Source organism: Drosophila nasuta, chromosome 3 (genome assembly GCF_023558535.2).
Source record: "Drosophila nasuta strain 15112-1781.00 chromosome 3, ASM2355853v1, whole genome shotgun sequence".
NCBI lineage: Eukaryota > Metazoa > Arthropoda > Insecta > Diptera > Drosophilidae > Drosophila > Drosophila nasuta.
This window is the reverse complement of record NC_083457.1, coordinates 37,119,709-37,137,484: the sequence shown is the minus strand read 5'-3', so window position 1 is coordinate 37,137,484 and position 17,776 is coordinate 37,119,709. Positions and strand designations below refer to the sequence as shown.

Genomic DNA, 17,776 nt, shown 5'->3' with positions numbered 1-17,776 from the left:
TTTTCTCTTAGTGTATAAACTGTTTTCTTTGCCTTTTGCTAGTCGCCGATCGTTTGCTGATCGATTTTCAATCGTTCGGCAGCATCATGCAACCGCGCACAACCTCAGTCGCAGTTACAGTCGCAGTCACAGTTGCAGTCTGGAGTCTGCAGCTCAATCCCTGCTGCTGCTGCTGCTGCTGCTGCCAGGGGACAACTGTTGCTCCTTCTGGTTCAACAAATCGTGCCAAATAACACAACATAATGACAACAAAGCCGACGACAGCAGCTCCACTTGTCTTGCGCTTGTTGGGACACTGAGAAGAGACTGAAGTCGAATCAGCAGATGAGGCAGAGAGACTGGAACTGCGAGTGGAACTGTAGTCGAGTCGGTGATTGCCATTTCAAGATTCTGGCCGGCGAAGGGTGCCGTCTGCTGAAGCTGGCAAAAATTAAGAGATATTTATAATAAGCACGAAAACCACTTAATACTAACGCCTTTGGCAATTAAGAGCCACAAGGATGTGGAACGAGCTGCAAGGCATTCCTAAGTCAGCTCACAAAGGGAATGAGGAAGGGGCAAAGCGCCATGTCTTCACATTCTTCACTCCCCGTTGATACTTTCCAGCAGTGGCTGCTGCTGTTGATGTTGCTCTATTCAGCGACTCATCAAAAAAGAAACCCGCACGCAGGTATGTAAATTTCATGGTTTCAATTGTTTTCACTCTGACCTGAGCCAAGCCCATGGGGTCCACTTCAACTCAAACTCCAACTCCATCTCCATTTGCTACTCCTACTCCTTCTCCTACTACTACAACATGGCATGTGATGTACACTGTCTGGCATGATTGTGCTGCCGATGATGCGCTGATGATGAAGTTGACGCCTTCGGTGGCTCATTACAATCAATAATAGCCGCTGTGGCGCACTCTACGCATTGATTCTTTCAATTCAATTCACTTCAATACCATTCAATTCATGTTTCAGTTTTCAATTCTTTCGAGCAGTCGGACAGTAAATGAAACAAATGAGAAAGCTGCTCTTGAGTGTGTGCTCGACAGTCGAATACTCGTTATTGAAATTTAATACGAGCGTGTGACTTTGTATTGTAGCTTTATTTTAGTATTATTTAATATTCAATTAAATAAAAACACTTAAGTAAAAAACTTAAATTAATTAGACAACTATTTCAAATTTGTTCTAATAGGTTAGTCTTTAAAAATGAAAAGATCTATAATACATAAAATGTGCAGTAGAGAAATGTGATCAACGAATATTTTGTTATTTCATTCAACAGTAAATTAATAAATTAACATAGTATAGCCATATATGAATATTATCACCTGATTTCTTGTAATCTGTGAGATGTGGTCTATTAAATAGATGGACAAACGGACAGACAGAGCGATAAACGTTGAATAACTTTACTTGCTATATATCAAGTTGCTTCCAACTGAATGTTACCTACAATACCATCAACTTATTACGCTCTTTACCCATTGATTTCGAGACTCGAGTGTAATGAATAACTGTGCTTTCGGCTGCCGTTGTGGATGATGATGAGTACAATGTGTACGCAGCGTATTGTGTGGATACTGAGAGTGTCAGAGAGCTGTGGCCTAAGCGAACGATTATACAAGTGGTTTTCTGATTTGACAGGCGTTAAATTAAAATTTAATTCGGCCATCTATATAATTATAGTGATCCATCCGAGCATACACATTGACGACGACGACTTCTCAGCGCATGTAATTAAAGCCACATTAATCATCCAGCCCAGAGATCGACTCGAAGTTGGACTCCCAAGTAGAAGTCGAAGTCAGGCTCGTCGAACACTGTTTTTTTTTTTTTTTTCGGGCTCGAAGTCCCAATTCCAGTCGCAGGCACTTCAGCTCTGTCTTTCTTTCTATGTGTTTGAGTATGTGTGTGTGTGTGTGTGTGTGTTTGCCTTGCTTGGTAGCCACAAAATTGTCAGATTTGTCCACTTGAGTTATTTTCGAATGCGCGTCGAGCATCCTCAGTCTCCTCTCTGTCTCCACTGTCCCCTTGTTGCGCCCCCTCTAGCTCTGTCAATGGGTGTCAACTCTTGAATTCCCGACCAATTATACAAAACCCGTGAGAATTTCTCAATCTTTGTTCTACACACGCTTCTCTCGATCTCTCTCTCTCTCTCTTTTCCAGTGACTTTTTCTCTTGTTTCTGCTTTGAATCATTCTTGTACTCATCAAAATGTCAAACATATCCTAAGTATTTTATTTCATTTTGATTAAAATACTATTTAGTTATATATTAAAATGAATCAAAAACATGAAAATTAATACTTAAGGTTTTATTTAAATATGATAAATGTATTATTTATTTATTTAGTTGTATTTTAAAACTACTCTAAACAAAGAAAATAATTTATTTAGTTGAAATAAATAAATGATCAGTTATGCACACGGTTTCTTTAACATCCATTCTTTGTTTATTAGATGTCCAAGTCCTAAGATTTATATTTATTGATATAATTGTAAAAAACAACCCAATAAATCTTCAACAAAATGCTTCCCTTTCTCTTTCTTCATTCATTCCTTCTAACTTTATCGTTCCAACTATTATTTGTACTCATAAAATTGTAATTATCTATTATTGAATCATTTTATTTGTTTATTTTTATTTTAAAAAGAAAATGAATAAATTACGTTTGTAAATTGCACTAAAAATTGCTTTAGGAAAATTGGAACAGACAGCTCAGCTTCTTGGGGTTGCGGATGCTCAATCTTGATTGCACTGCCTACTTCTTCAGGTCGTCGATCTTCGTTAATGTTAGTTAGCCTCCGATTCGGTTTCCGTCTCAGCATCCACATTGATCTCATCCTCCTCGTGCTCGGACTGAGCACGTTCCACATTCGTTGGGGGCGCCATGTGACGCCAGATGTATTGACGCGCAAAATTGAGAGCAAAGGCTGCGGCGGAGGAGGCGGAGCCGGGAACTCCTGCCGGTCCAACAGCGGCATGAAAGGCGCTATGCTCACCGCCCATTAATAATGGAACTGATGCTGTGTGTGAGGCAGGCGGCAGCGGTGGTGGAGCTGACGCCGGACCCGGAGCCGGAGCTATTGCTATCCCCGCTTCGGGGTCGCGGTCCGTAGGGCTTCTCCGGATGCTGCTGTTGCTCCCTGCTGCCTCGTAGCCGACGGCTTGGGGTGCATAGGGGTAGCTGACTGTCGATGGGCTGAGCTCCTCCCTCACTGCAGCGGCGGGTGGCGTCGGGGAGGTGGAACCCGAGATTGAGGCCGAATCGCGTTGCTTCAGCAGATTGACCCGTTGATGGCGACGCCATTTCGCACGTCTGTTGGAAAACCAAACCTAATTGATCAATCGACGGAGAGACAATTTGTTAGTTTAACAAAAAACGAGTAAGGGCGACCACGAGTCCAAGTCGAAGTAGTCGATCAGTCCTAGTCGAGGTCTTAGTCTAACTGGTTAGTAGGCAAAAAGCAAAAGCACAGTCCGGTGTAAAACTTCTGAACTAACCTGAACTCTCGCTTCGCTCAGTGTAGTGCGCGATGCTAGCTTCTCCCTTGTGCTCACGCAGGGATAATGCGACTTCTCGAACTCCTTCTCCAGTTCGTCCAATTGCTCGGGACTGAACGTTGTGCGGTTGCGACGAAACTTCGGTTGATCACTGTCCTCTGAGTCGCTGTCCTCGCCCTCAATATCTGCAAGCGTAACTCAGTTGATAAGCTTTAAAATTTATTTTAGGAATTATTCCTCGACTTACCGATCATGCGATTGGCATCCACATCCGGTGATTGACTGTCCCTGCTGCCTGATCCTGGGGAGAGCGCTGGCAGCGACAAGCTGGCACTTGAGCTGTGATTGTTTGTGGTCGGATTGGAACTGCCATCGGAGTTGCTGTAACTGCTCCCGGGTAAGGCGCCGCTGCCAGGCAAGGGCACCGCACTCCAGAGCGGATGATGACCCGGCAAAGTTGCTGGCCAGGTGGGAAAGCTCGTGTAGGGATGTGTGTGTGGATGTGGATGCGTGGGATGCAATGCATAACCATAAGTTGCAGCTCGGGCAAACTCTGCAGCCGCTCGCTCAGCAGCGCGATTTCTCAATATGCGATTGATGCTGCTCACCGAAGGAGCCGTGGCATTCGTACAGACACCTGCGGGGAGAAGAAGAGAAGGAGATCGAGGTTAACCGGATGCAGTGCGACTGACACAAATTAGATTGACTGTAATGAGCAGCCGAGTTGCGATTTAGATCTGTCTTCGAGACGCAGTTCGACTGGTAGTCGTAGTCAGTCAGGCAGTTAGTCTGTTTGGAGTCTGCGAACTAGCTCTTGTTGTGTGTCCGCGCAGCTCATGTGAGCGATGGCAATCGGACGATTCATCGCTCAGCGCCAGGTAAGCAAAAAGGCCCCCCGAAAGTCAGGCAGACAGGGAGAGTCAGGGAGTCAGAAGAATCAGTCAGGAGAGTCAGGGAGTATGGAGAGGGCATCCCTCGCTGTGAGTGACACAAATGTGAGCACATTTACATATCAATTGGACTAAGCCTGCAGCGGATGTTCATAAATTAGCCAATCGATAAATCTTGCGATCGCAACGAGAAACAATACAAGACACGAGCGAGTGAGAGAGAGAAACTTACAACATTAAATGAGGCACAAAGTTGGCCAGAACTGCGGCACAGACTCGTACTTGGCTAATTCGTATTACCAAAGCTGCGCGCACCATAAACACATCAACAACAAGACGCAGATGCAGCCAGCTAATCGGACTCTTTGCTGTCAGCCAGCTGGAGAGACGAAGCTGGAGATGGAATTGTAGATGGACTTGGAGTTTAAGTTGAAGTTGGAGCTGGCGCTCTGTGCCCGCCCAGAGGCAACGCACTCGACGAACCATTGATTGCTGACGTTCTGTCAATGGCTGCTGCAATTTCGCTTTTGGGGGGCTTTTGTCATCAGTTCAATTTAATTAGTTAACCCCGCTGCAAAGTTAGCAGACATTAACCCTAATCTGCCAAGCAATCTGCACTTCCCTCTCATTGTACCCATTGTTCTCATTTAAACCAAATAAAATAAAAGAGTTTTACTCACCTTCGGTAATCAGTCTCTCGCGTATTTCCCACGCGAATATCGTTGGATTCTCGCGCTTGTATTGCTCGATCTTGGAGACAACTGTTGGCGTGGCCACCTTCGGTTTGGAGCCACCAATTAAACCTGGTGGACGCAGTGTGCCTGCAAAATAGAAATCAAATCAAATTGATTTATCGTAATTCCCAAAAACAAACATTTTCATTCATAGGTGCGACCTCTGACCTCTCCCCTGGCCCCTACTGTGAGTTTGCATAATTTTCGCATTATCAATCGCAGCTCCCGGTTGAGTAGTGTTGAGTTGGCCGTGTGGGCGTTTTCAACAGGTCAAAAGCCCGCTGGCTACCTGTCTAACTAACTGAATGAATGAATGACTGACTGACTGTCTGACTGCTGAGCTAAACAATTGAACTCGCGTTTCACTATTCTATGGCGGGTTAATTTGAATATTTAAAAATGCCACAAAACAAATACAACAACGTCAACTCTCCACATACAATGTCAGCTCTAAGCTCCAGACTCAGCCTCAGCCCAGCTTGAATGATAATTTGTCGGAAGCAACTGACAGGCGTATGCTGTTTATCTTGTGAATTAGGCGTCGAGCTGGGGGCACACTTGGCGGCATAACTATCGACCCATATCGTATCTTACACTCAGATCATTGTTAGTTTCAACCTGCGATGTAAGCAAATATATTTAAGACGAACGACTAGACATATATTTTATTGCAGTCGATCATCTCTAGCCGATTAATTATAAAAGTTTTGCATATGAAAAATCAATCATTTTAATATTAAATTAAAAATTAAAAAAAAATTAAAAAATTAAATTATTGACTAGCGACGCTTTACTATAATATTTTTAGGATGAATAATGGTTGGTATGTTAATGCATTAATTTCTTTTAGTATATACCTTTTAATATGTTAGCATACCAAATTTAGTTAACTCTTTTATTATTCTCATTTGCATGAATTAGGTTTATGATTAACTATTTATTATACACTAAAGTTTGCTTTTAGAATGTTTAAACTGAGTTTCTAAATATTTATATGTAATATTCAATTTTTAAATACGTATGAGTTATATTTCGTATACTTAATAGATCCGATCTGTGATCTATTACATTAATAAATAAAATCTTGTTTTAAAATTTGATGCAAGTAAAAAGTAAATTTCAGAATTGCATGTGAATTTTATTTAATCTATTTTAATCGATACCTTCTTAGTCATATCAATTCATTGTTTCTTTCAGTGTATACCTTACAGGTCATTATTTGCAATTGTCGCCTTAGTTGCACAGGTACAGGTATAAGTATCTCTCTCTGTTTGTGCGAACTTATGTAAATTGAATTTTGCGCAAAACGGAAATTATTTGTACATTTACACAGTTTACATTAACCAGCGTCAAACTGCTCCCCACTTGGCCTAAAGGCAAGCCTACGTTGAGAGTGAATGAATTGCCGTCGTAATGGCTGCGCACAGATCAGAACAATTTGTGAGTATGATTCAAAGATAACTCAATGAATGGATGTTGTTCTTGTTGTTATTGCTGTTGTTACTGTTGTTGTGTCGGTGACCGAATTGAGCTGTGCTCAACAATCAACTGCACTCAGTAAATCAACTAGTTAGACAGATCAAGGTATGCGCAATTTTCAAATTCAATTGTTTTTAATATTTCTATAGTATCTTTTAACAGAAAGATAAGAATTAAGCAATGATTTATAGGGTATGTGGAACTTAAGCTTAAAAACTATTGGCTTTTGTCTGACTGAAACTGCGATTTTTTTAACTTACATATTTTTCTTAACTGCATTGAGCGTTAATCTTATGGGCCTAGCCTTTAAATTGAGCGTATAGTTAACAGAAAAATTTAAAGTTGTGTAATCGGATTATAAATTAAAACGCTACTCGAACATAGATGGTATCTAATATAATGTTGTAAATGAAATTTAAAATTCTATAGGAATAACATTCGACATTATTTAATTCATAGACTGCGAAGAAGTAGATATATTACGCATTATAGTGCAGAAGCAAATATATAAAAGATTAATTAAAACGGAAATTCATAATAAAGCAAATTTATTCAAGATCAAAGAACTGAATTGATGCCTTATGGTGACACTTGGTTAGATAATTTCTTACTGAATTGAAAGACCAACAACAATATTAGTTATAATTATAAAATAACGTTTCAATTTTGTTTATTTAAATGATGGGCTATAAATGTATAATGTATTTGCACTTGGAATAAACTTTGAATTAGTATTCTTTAGAGTTATCTTTCAAGTCTTTAAGAGAATCATTTTAAGGTATTTTATACACTGTTTTCAGTCACTTCTCTCTGTTTCTTCCTTCTGTCTCTTTGTTTTATCTTTTCTTATCTTATTGCTTCGTTCGCACTTTTCTGATTACCTTCTTAAGTCGCTCCCCTAAACATTCCATAACTCACTTTGCTATTTTCTCCTCTATCTTTCTCTCCCCTTAGAAATTTGTTTGTTACTTCGCCTCGGCGAGTGCGCAGAATTGCAATTTGGAGCGAAAAGATTTGTCTTGGATGGCAACAGGTGTTCAGGTATTGAGAGCAGCCTCAATTACACACGCTGGAATTATATTTGTGCATGGAGTTTGGCCAGGTGTCACTTTGGGCATGGTAAGGTGCAATCGATTTGTCGTGTATACGTAACCTTGGCCTCGCATTCAAACGCGGAGTTACAGTTGCAGTTGCAGCTCAAATCGATTACGGACGCTTGAGCCCCTAATTTGGCGGGACACATGGCAATTGCATTTGGAGCGCGTGTTTTGTGGTTCCGCGTTATGCAAAAAGATGTCGCAAGCGCTGATTACATTGGTCAGGCTGAGCTAACATCGCTAGCCAATGAGTAAAGCAAGCCGCAAAGCTCTTATCTAACGCTTTATATAACTTACTCACTTCCGTAACTATTTGCATTAGAAAATTTCATTATAGTAGTTTATTTAACCTATCCTTCCACTCTGGTCTCCTACACTCTTTTTGAGAACCTTCACGAAACAGAGTCCTTACTTTACTTAGTTCACCAGAAAGTCCTTAGAACACAATTAATTTGTAATGTGAGCTCCAAGGTACATAATACATCAATCAATTGTTTTCATAAAACGTAGTGCTCCTATGCAAATATAATGCGTAGCTCTTCAGGTTAAACTTACAACGTAATAATATGTATATAGAGTTTAACACATACTATAATTTGGTTTTATTCATATGCCATTTTTATCCACTGATTACATTGATCGGTATAAATAAAGAGCCCTCTCTATAAACAAGTTCTAGACGCTTATCTTATCTACTTGTACGTTTACTAATCTACTCGCGTAGTTTAGTGAATACATTATCCAGCGTGGTTCTCTTGAGTTATTTCTTCCTTTTATGTTCCCTTATTAACTGCATTATATAGTCGACAACCCTTAAATTATCTTTCACTTAGCACCTATATCCTTTCACTAACCCCTAGTTTAGCTTAAACAAGTCTGTAACTTGTTAACACTTTTGTTCGCTAATTCGATTCGCACATAAAACTCATTTAAGTCCCTTATTCCTTGCGCTATTCCTACATAGTGTCCTGTTGTTGATGGAAGACTAACCATAGTGTAATGCCTTTTATGTTGATTTCCATAGCTCGTAGCTTTCATGTTATACTACTTTTCAGAAGCTTCTCTCCCTTCGCCTTCGAGTGCAGTTCCTGTTCTATTCACGCCTAGTCAATTTGCCCATTTCGCTGTCCAATCAGCCTAAGCGCGGTTTCAAATCAAAGACTCGCACTTACCCAGCAGCTTGGAGACCGCGCCTTGTTGGGAGAGCATATGCTGCGCCAGATCGTATCCTCGCAGTCCAAAGCGTGACAGTTCCAGCAGCCGATGCTGCGAAGCTAGGGCGCTCAGATTGGTTGCAGCAGCCGATCCCGGAGGTCCATTGCCGCTGCCTGCCCCCGGGACCACCACCGCCAAAGAGGCCCAACGTGGGAGCGGGTGGTGTGCCTGGAGCCAACGAGTTGGGCGAGCAGTGGCTGTGTGTAAGAGCTGCCAATAAAGAGGAAAAGAGAGGTGTTATTGTGTGACAGAGATGGGGAGAGAATCATTAAATGTCAATTGGAATTTAAACGAAGCTGCTGCCAGCATTCCACGCATGGCACGCAAACACCAAGAAATTTGTAGCTCCCCGAAGGTAGCTAAGGTCAGAGAGTGGAGTTCGGAAGAGGGGGGGAAGCAGTTGATGATTGGACAAATTTCGGTCTGTTTTTGATCGACAACAGACGCTGATCAGAGACGAAGACATTGAAGCCAAGTGACGACGACGGGAACAACAACAACAAGCTGCTGGCGGAAGTGTCAACGTTTATGGTCATAATGGCGTGTCAAGTGGTCGTGGTGTGGTCCATTACCGTCGAAGACGGTAGACGCAGTTGTCTGCAATCGTGGAAGTTGTCGTCGTCGTGAATCAGTTGTGCCCAAGCCAAGTGCCGAGTGCCAACTGCTAATTTGAGCTGGAATTTATGAAATTCCTGATGTCTCGCAAGGCAATTTGTTGCTGGGATCTCGACGAGATCGCGCACATCGGCCTCTCGAACCATGGTGCAACTGGACTCTCGGATTGTTTGTTGTGGCAGCGATTACCAATTCCTCAGATGTAGAAGCTTTTATGTTCATTTTGACATTTTATCTGATCGCGAGAACTGCACACATTTTAACACCTCTTTTTTGGTCTCTGAATCTTGCGTTGCCTCCCTGACTCCCTGCCACTCTATAGCAACCTTACTAACTCCTTGTCACTCCTTAGTCAGTTGCCCTGACTCCTTGTCACTCTTTAGCTGTCCTCCTCTCTTACTTCCTGAGAATGTTCAGCTGCTTCCCTCGCCCTCTCACTCCCTCTCACTCCTCCTCCCAGACTGGCTCTCCCTTGGCTTCATTGCCTTCCTGATTCTCTGTTCATCATCCTGATCAGCGGGATGCTTTGGTATGCACTTGACCTCATCGCGACCCTTTGCTTTCGCGCTAATTAAATGCGTTGCGGTAGCTGCCGCTTCGCGCGGTAGTCGACAATTTGTTGCAGCCGCATGTTGCACCAATTGTTGCAGTTGCAGTGGCAGTTGAAGTCGCTGTTGTGGTCGTGGTTATGGTTATGGTTATGCCTGATTTATGCCGCGCGCTCCACACACAATTGACGTTCACATCGGAGTAGTTCGCTGGCTGCGCTTATGCCACGGATGTCAACCGCGCTGCTTGCCACAGAATGTTGCAGAGAGTCGTGGAATCGGTCGGTACTCGGTAGTCCAGCGATGATTTACTACCGATCTGGCCGGGCAATGCGACAGCTCCGGCTGCGCTCACGACGAACCTCAGTCAATTGCAAAATCGGCTTAAAATCGCACGACTTGGCGCAGTCTTCTTGAGAGTGGCCGATGAAGAAGAGGCAGCTGTTGAGGCCGCCACAAGAGTCCGCCACACTGTCTGGTTGCCGTCGACGCACTCGCACGTCACCGTGCGACTTATAACAAGAAGCGACGCCGCCACAGCTCGAACCACAGTCAAGAGAAAGAGAGCGCGAGATCCAGATCCAGATCGCCGTCCAATGCGAATGTCTGGCACAAGTGATGATCGCCTCGGAATTCAATTGATAGTTTGATTTATTGCTACCGGTGAGTTTTTGTGCCCCTTGCTGCCAGCCTTTGGCAGCCTTGCCAGCAGCACTGCATATAAATTAAACTTGAACGCTTTTTATTTTATTTATTTTTTTTTTTTGCAGCGCTCTTCCTCTGTCTTCTTCTGTGGCTCCCGCTCGAGCTGAATTGAACCGAGCCCGCAGCAGCGAACCGCGTGCTCGCTGATCTTGTTTGTCGCGCGCAGCCCATTTAGACGTTGTCTAGGGGCTTCTGGTTTTCAATGCGTAATCTTGTGATTTTCACTCCATTTTGGGTATGCACGACTAGGCAATTAAGTTGGCTTAACCGACGTAATTTGCTCATCATGCTTCCTAAACAGAAACTGCACTTAATCTAACTAACATACTTCGGCTACAAAAGGGGCGGCTATTTGCTATTTCAAATGTTTCTTTAATCTGGAGTGGTATAATTATATTATATATAGAAGACATATATAAAAAAAGGCAACACCTTCTTAGCTAGAAATTTATAATATTTTTGCATACCTAACTCAATAAATATAATATTGGTTGGGTTCATTTGTTGGCACATAAACTATTATTATTTTTTTTACTTATTCTATAATTTTGATAACAGAGTCTTGTATCTATTAAAGATCAAGCTAGCCTTAAATGTGTATTAAATTTTAAACCAATTCAAAACTCAAAATATGTGTTGCATAGAATTTTATTTATAGAAAGCTTACTGAAGACTAAGAACAATTTAAAATATTGAAGCTGTTAAGTGCAATATATGAAGTGACTCTTTAGAATCTTTTCTATTTTATCTAATCACAGTATTGTATAAACAGCTTTTATTACAATAAATTTACAATACATTTTGCAGGGTATCTATTTAATGCAATGCTACAATGCTACTTAAAAATGTTTAATAACTTAGTGTTAATGTGTTTCATCGACTAAACTACATATGTGTTTCCCAGCCTATAAAGAACCACTAGCTAAATAGCCATACACCTAAGCGTTTGCAATAGCTCAACGTCTTAAAGAGCTACAACAACCAAATTTCGAATATTAATTAAGAGTATTAAATAAATTTGATATGTGGCATAACAACAGCAGGTATTTGGCTGTCGTGCACACTCGACTGTGGCTAATTTTAAGTGATATCCTCGCGTATTTCTAGTGTGACTTGCATTACTTGAAATGTCGACGTCAACGTCAAGGGCGTGAACAGCTGATTTCCGGACTGCACCAAATTTGGCTGTTGATCCACATAAGGGGCATAATACATACATATGAAACGACTACAGTTAAGTTATGGCACGGCAATGGCTCAATCGAGGCGACGGCAATGTGGCTAAGAGAGCAAGAGGAGCACTTGAAAATCATTGTGGACACCTTTTATACGGTCGGCTTTCTAAGAATAATGCGAATATATACAACACGTACACGCACCACGAAACCCGAGACCCTTAAGTATGGTTTCTGCCCAGTGCTTAAACTTCCATGTATGCTCCCCTCCCTCCCCTCCTCTCTTGCTCTCTCTTTCACTCACTGTGTGTGTTGGTTTTTGGCCCCTTACCACTTTTTTATAATTATTTATTTATTGTGCAACTTCCAACACCTTTTAGAGACAAGTCAAAGCTTTAGTCTGTGTTGTGCTGTTCTCCTCTACTTCGCCCCCCTTCTGCTCCCCCATCCCCTACACTGTGGCATCGAGTCGCATCTCGACATGGCCAACTCGATGGTTGCTTTGGCCTGGGACGACGTGAACTAATTTTATTTGACAACCCATACTTGTGCAAAACAAATTGCCACTGATGTGCGAAAGACCAAAACAGTTGGCAGTTGCCAGCGTTGCCAGCGCTGCAACTCAGCCAAAGTTGTTGTCGTTGGTTGCTGTTGTTGAAATTTCCAAATCATTGCGCTTTTCCTATGCGCTGCCCCTCGGACTCCGACTGAGACTACGACTTGACTCGATCAGCAGCTCAGCTTGAGACTGCCTTTTGGTCTTGGCTTTTTGGCGGCGGCCCAAATTGTCTCTCGTCGTCGTATCCTTGTCAATTCAAAGAATTTCGGCAGAATGCGTCATGTTCACCCTGTCTTTCCCTCTTTCTCCCTCTCTTACTCACCTGTAGGGGGTGTGGGCGAAACGCCAGTTGCCGTCGGCTGTGCAGCAGTTTTCGCCGCATAATCTATGCCGCCGCCCAGCAGCGGTGGCAAATGTGGCGGCAGACGCAACGTTGGCATGCCGAGGGGCAAACTAACAGTGGGCATCACCTGTGCCGATGTCATTGCCGTTGCTGCTGCTGTGGGCGTATAATCAATTGCAGATGATGGAGCGGCAAGTTGGGATGTGGCTACCGTTGTTATCTTGCTTGTGGTCCTTGTGGGGGCTGCACTTGCCGCAGTTGTCGCCATGCCCCGCACAACAAGAATCGAACGAGTCAACAACGTGTGTGTTTATTTTCAATTATATATGTATGTCAATTTTTAATTATAGAATTTTATTTTTATTTATGCCTCTTATTTGTGTTGATATTTTTGGCAGTTGTGCGACGGCAAAAGCGAAAAGTGCACGCGTTATCAGCCAAAAAAAAGGGCGAATTACGCGTAATTCGCCTGGGCGAATTTCTTTATTTGATTTGTGCTTAACCGTCGGCGCTTTGACACTCACACAACGACGAGCGAAACACACGAGAGACGAAACAAAACACAACGCAAAACGTAACGAACGAAAGCGAACGGCAAACGTTCCCGTTCGACGCGCACTCACTCACGCTGTTGGCTGACGCCGACTGAGACTGAGACAGCGAAACAGTCTCGAGCTCGGACTCAGTCTCAGTCTCAGGCTCGGTCTCTGCTTGCTTGCTGGCTGGCTCTGCGTTGCCTTTGCCTTTGCCCACAGTGTTGTTGCTGTTTGCTTTTTCTTTGGCTTTGGCTTTGCCTTTGTCGTTTGCCGTTGTTGCTTTGCCGCTGTCGTTGTCGCCCTCGCTGAGATCGAGGCTCTTGTTGTTGCTTTTTTGCTGTTTCTGCTGCTTGTGACTGTGGTTGCCATCGAGCGAGCATTGGGGTCTGTTCACGTGCTTGTATGTGTGCATGTGTTTGTGTGTGTGAGTTTGTGCGTGTGTAGTTTTGAGCTCGAGCTGTCGATGAGCGTCGCACAATTGAGCGCTTCGGCGAGTTTCTGTTTTCAAACAGTAGTAAAAGTTCAATAAATAATTGACTACCAATGCAGAGTCCGCTAAGCTCAACAACTTTTTCGTCCACTTTTAATTGATGAGTGATTTTGTTTTGTAATACGGGGCGTATGTGTGACTTGGTAAAAGTTGTAAAAAACAACCAAAAAATGCCCACATATCTGCTACAAATATGTAGCTAGCAAAATGGATCGGCAGATAACTTGCCTGCTCAGGCGAAATGGAAGCTAATCGCACACTTTGATTATGATATATGAGAGCATTCATGGTCGCTGCCTGTCTTCCTCTGTCCACTGTCTGTGCGCCACAAAGGCAAAGGCTAGTCGAGGGTGCGCAAAAAACGTATTAGAGCCGCGACATGAACGGGAAGTCGAGCAACGAACATACCGCAAAAAAAGCAACAAAGGTGGTTAAGAATTCGCCAGCGAATTGGCTAGCGACTGGCCAAACAGTAACCGATTAAGGCTTAAACCAACCCCACAAAGCACTCAACTCCAATGAGAGAATGCGCGCGCGCTTGCCTAACCATGTGCAAGAGTGAGAGGCAGCTATCTGAGTGAGAGTGCGCAAGCGAGTGCGCAAAAATCATGACGCTACGTGTCCACACTTACAACTGCTTCTGCTACTGTTTCGCTGCAAGTGCGAGCGAGAGCGAGGGAGAGTGAGAGCTGCGACACTCTGTGGTGGACTGTGGGCGATGCGATGCGACGCGACGCGCCTAATTGATTTATTTGTTCATATTCCCATTGCCGCAACACTTCCATTTCCATTTCCCCTTTCCAATCTCGCTCGCATGCATATAGACTACTTAAAATGGTCGCCAAGTCTTCTTTTTTCAAGTAATGGCTGCCGGACACTCTTACTCTCCCCCTCGCTCCTGTAAGTGTTTGCCATCAAATCGCAGGTGTCGCTTTTGAAATACCCATGATTCGCATGCACTCTACCCCTATAATCAAGGCACGCTCAGTATATGACAATGTCGCAAAATAAAAAAGAAGAAAACCAGCCATTAAAACATTCGATGCGCCCTCTGCCCGATAATGAAAAATAATCAATTTTAATGGTCTATAATTTGCCAACAATAATTCAAATTAAAAGACAAACTTTAGCCGGCAGACTGACTCGAACTACTACTGTTCGCGTATGAGCGTTTTAATAGATACTTTTATATCGATAGATAACAAACTTGTGCGTTTCACTGCGAAACGTTTTAATTCGCAAACGCAAGAGAGTGAGCGAGAGAGAGAGCGACGGACTTGCGAGAGAAACGTGAACTCAACTCAACTTACATAATCGACGAGCCGAAATGTCATAATTACGCGCTTGAGTCAAAACTCAAATATTGAGTGAGAGTGCGCGCATCTGGTAGAGGCGTGCCCGTCTAACCAGTGCATTGCACAGTGCGCAACACTAGTTCTCTCTTTCTGGCGCACACACTTGCCGCATTACCGGATAAACAGCCAATGGCCTGCGGCGACGGTAGTTTGTAGCTTGAGAGGAAAGAATTAAACGAAATACTTGAGAAGACAACAAAAAAAAAAAAGAAAAATAAAAGAAATGATTGTAGCTGTCTTTTGGAGCTGATTGCCACAGATTGGCTAATGGGGACGCAGTTGTTGTTGGCCCCTCTTCCCCTCGCTGATGATTGATTTTCATTTTGTTGTTGGCCGGCATGATTGATTACGTTAATTACGCGCCTAATTAAGCATTTATCATTGTATCTAATGGGTACACAAAGCGTCGCTGCCAAGCGCCATTTGCATGCCAATTTGCCGATGTCGCAGTCGCCAAAGCAGTCGCAGTTGGCGTCACTGTCGCTGCCGCAGTCAACGCAGACGCCAACAAATTATGCTTGCGCCTAATTGCGTTTCGTGCTCCTTTCTTTTTTATTTTGGGAATGAGGAATTAATTATGGCCGCCTGACAGCCGCGCCGCCGCCATTATTTTAACATTATTTCACTATTATTTTCTCCTGGTTAGATAGCCATCTAGTATCTACATGCAAGTGGTAGCCAATGTCCAAGATACAGCCAAAAACTAAAAGCTATGGGCCAAACCCAAACTCCAAGTCAGAGTCAAAGCCCTCCCCTGCAACACAGAGCGCGCATATTTGTGGTAGCCACGCTTCCTGTTTTTGTTTGTTTGGCCTGCCCGGCAGTCCGGCTGTCCGCCCGTCCGTCTGTCCGCTGTCCGTCTGTCTAAGCGGCCCCTGGCCACAACATAGACAAGAAGTGCCCATCGCGCGCTTTTTGTGCCTTTCGGTTTAGCGGTTCGGCGCGGTGATGTTTACCCATATGTAGGCATATGCATATGCTGATTGCGATTGCGGGTGTGTGTAATGGCCTCTTGCCTTCTCTTCTTTTTGGGGCGGGAGTCGGGGGGGCAGACAGAGCCAAAAGGGGTTAGTTGTATCCGCCGTTCAACCATTAACACAATGGCCACAGAAGTTCTTCAAGCGTAAAAATGAAAATTTAATAACTTGTATCACGCGGCCAACAAACTAAATTCTTTTCGAACACAAAATAACCCAAAAGATATTCTTGATGCTCTTATCAATGAGAAATGTTAAGAACACGTATTGATAATGCATTTAATTGTTGGTTTGCAGCCCTACTTATTCTTGTCCTTGCAGCGGAAAAAAGTTTGAGCTTCCTTTATTCTTAAAGCCTGTTGTTATAGTTATAAAGTTACGCCCTTTGTTTTCTTGCTTCCTCATTGTAGTGGAATTTTCTTTGTTCTTAAAAACTTTAATCGATTGATTTCCTAGTGGAGGTCATATGTGAGTATTACCTTCTCGATAAATGTAATATTATAAGCGCATATTAAATGAATTGCTTAAGTAATTGCCGGTTAGCTGTCTAATCTAATATTTAAATTATAAAATATCGATAATATTTTATTAAATACACACTCTTACACATCCGTTCAACCCTTTCTTTGAGTTGACTGAATGATTTCATGGGAAGCGACAGGAACTAAATCATTTGAGGGGGTTGAATTAAAAAGCATTAATTGCATTAAAAACGTTAGGAAGTTCTACCATTGAAATACCTTTCTTATTGCTTATATTCTTTATAAATTCACTGAAATTAAATCAATAAGTTTTCGAGATGAATCATAGATAAAGAATATAAATGATTTAATTGAAAGGGTAAGCATCATATCAAATATCTAAGAGGATGAATTATTTAGTTGCTTATCTGATATAAAATTCAATTTTTTTAAATATCAAATAGAAAAGTGAAATTAAATACTAATAATATAGCAAATTGCAATTATTCTCTACACATAATTATTTGAAGTATTTTCTATTCATCTCTTCCTATTTTTTATTTCATAATCTAAGTCAAATTAACATACCTATCTTCTATTTATTATTAATTGTTAGCTTATGTACATAACAATGAAATTTTGTTATATATTTGATGATATTCTAAGAATTTGATATAATGATATTAATAAATATTTTATGAATTATAATAACGTAATGTTACCCAATCAGGAGCCAAGTGAATTAAATTCAAGAAGCAGTTTAAATCTCATTACAAATTCTATAAAATTTGATCTCATTATGATGCATTATATTTATTTACGAATGCAGCAATGACTAATATACAATTGGCTGCAATAAGGTCACATAGTTGGGCTGCAGGAATGTGATTGGGATTGTTCGAGTATTCATGTACCACTCTCTAACTGCAGTGCAACGTTGCACGCACTCTTGCTTCTTTTGTTGACCCCACTGGCGGCGAAATGTAATGATTAACTCCTTGCCGTCGCTAAATTAAGTGAGTTTTTACTTAACTGGTGGGGAGAGGAGAAGGAAGAGAGGTGGAGGTAGCCAAGAGGTATCCATGCGGTGCAAGTTCTTA

At 42.3% G+C, this 17,776-nt stretch overlaps 1 protein-coding gene across 2 annotated transcripts; it reads right to left on the bottom strand.

Moving 5' to 3' along the window:
- Nucleotides 1-2,650: 2,650 nt before the first annotated feature.
- LOC132791498 (paired box protein Pax-3-B) lies at nucleotides 2,651-13,036 on the bottom strand. 2 transcript variants are annotated; one of them, XM_060800442.1, is made up of 6 exons: nucleotides 12,837-13,036; nucleotides 8,870-9,122; nucleotides 5,068-5,208; nucleotides 3,745-4,134; nucleotides 3,498-3,682; nucleotides 2,651-3,329 (listed from the first exon to the last, which is right to left on the bottom strand). In XM_060800442.1, exons 1-6 carry the CDS (start codon nucleotides 12,894-12,896, stop codon nucleotides 2,787-2,789), a joined length of 1,572 nt encoding a protein of 523 aa, XP_060656425.1. In that variant the 5' UTR covers nucleotides 12,897-13,036; the 3' UTR covers nucleotides 2,651-2,786. The 2 variants fall into 2 exon arrangements, with proteins under 2 accessions (XP_060656425.1, XP_060656426.1); XM_060800443.1 differs by having other exon boundaries at nucleotides 2,858-3,312.
- Between the last annotated feature and the right edge of the window lie 4,740 nt (nucleotides 13,037-17,776).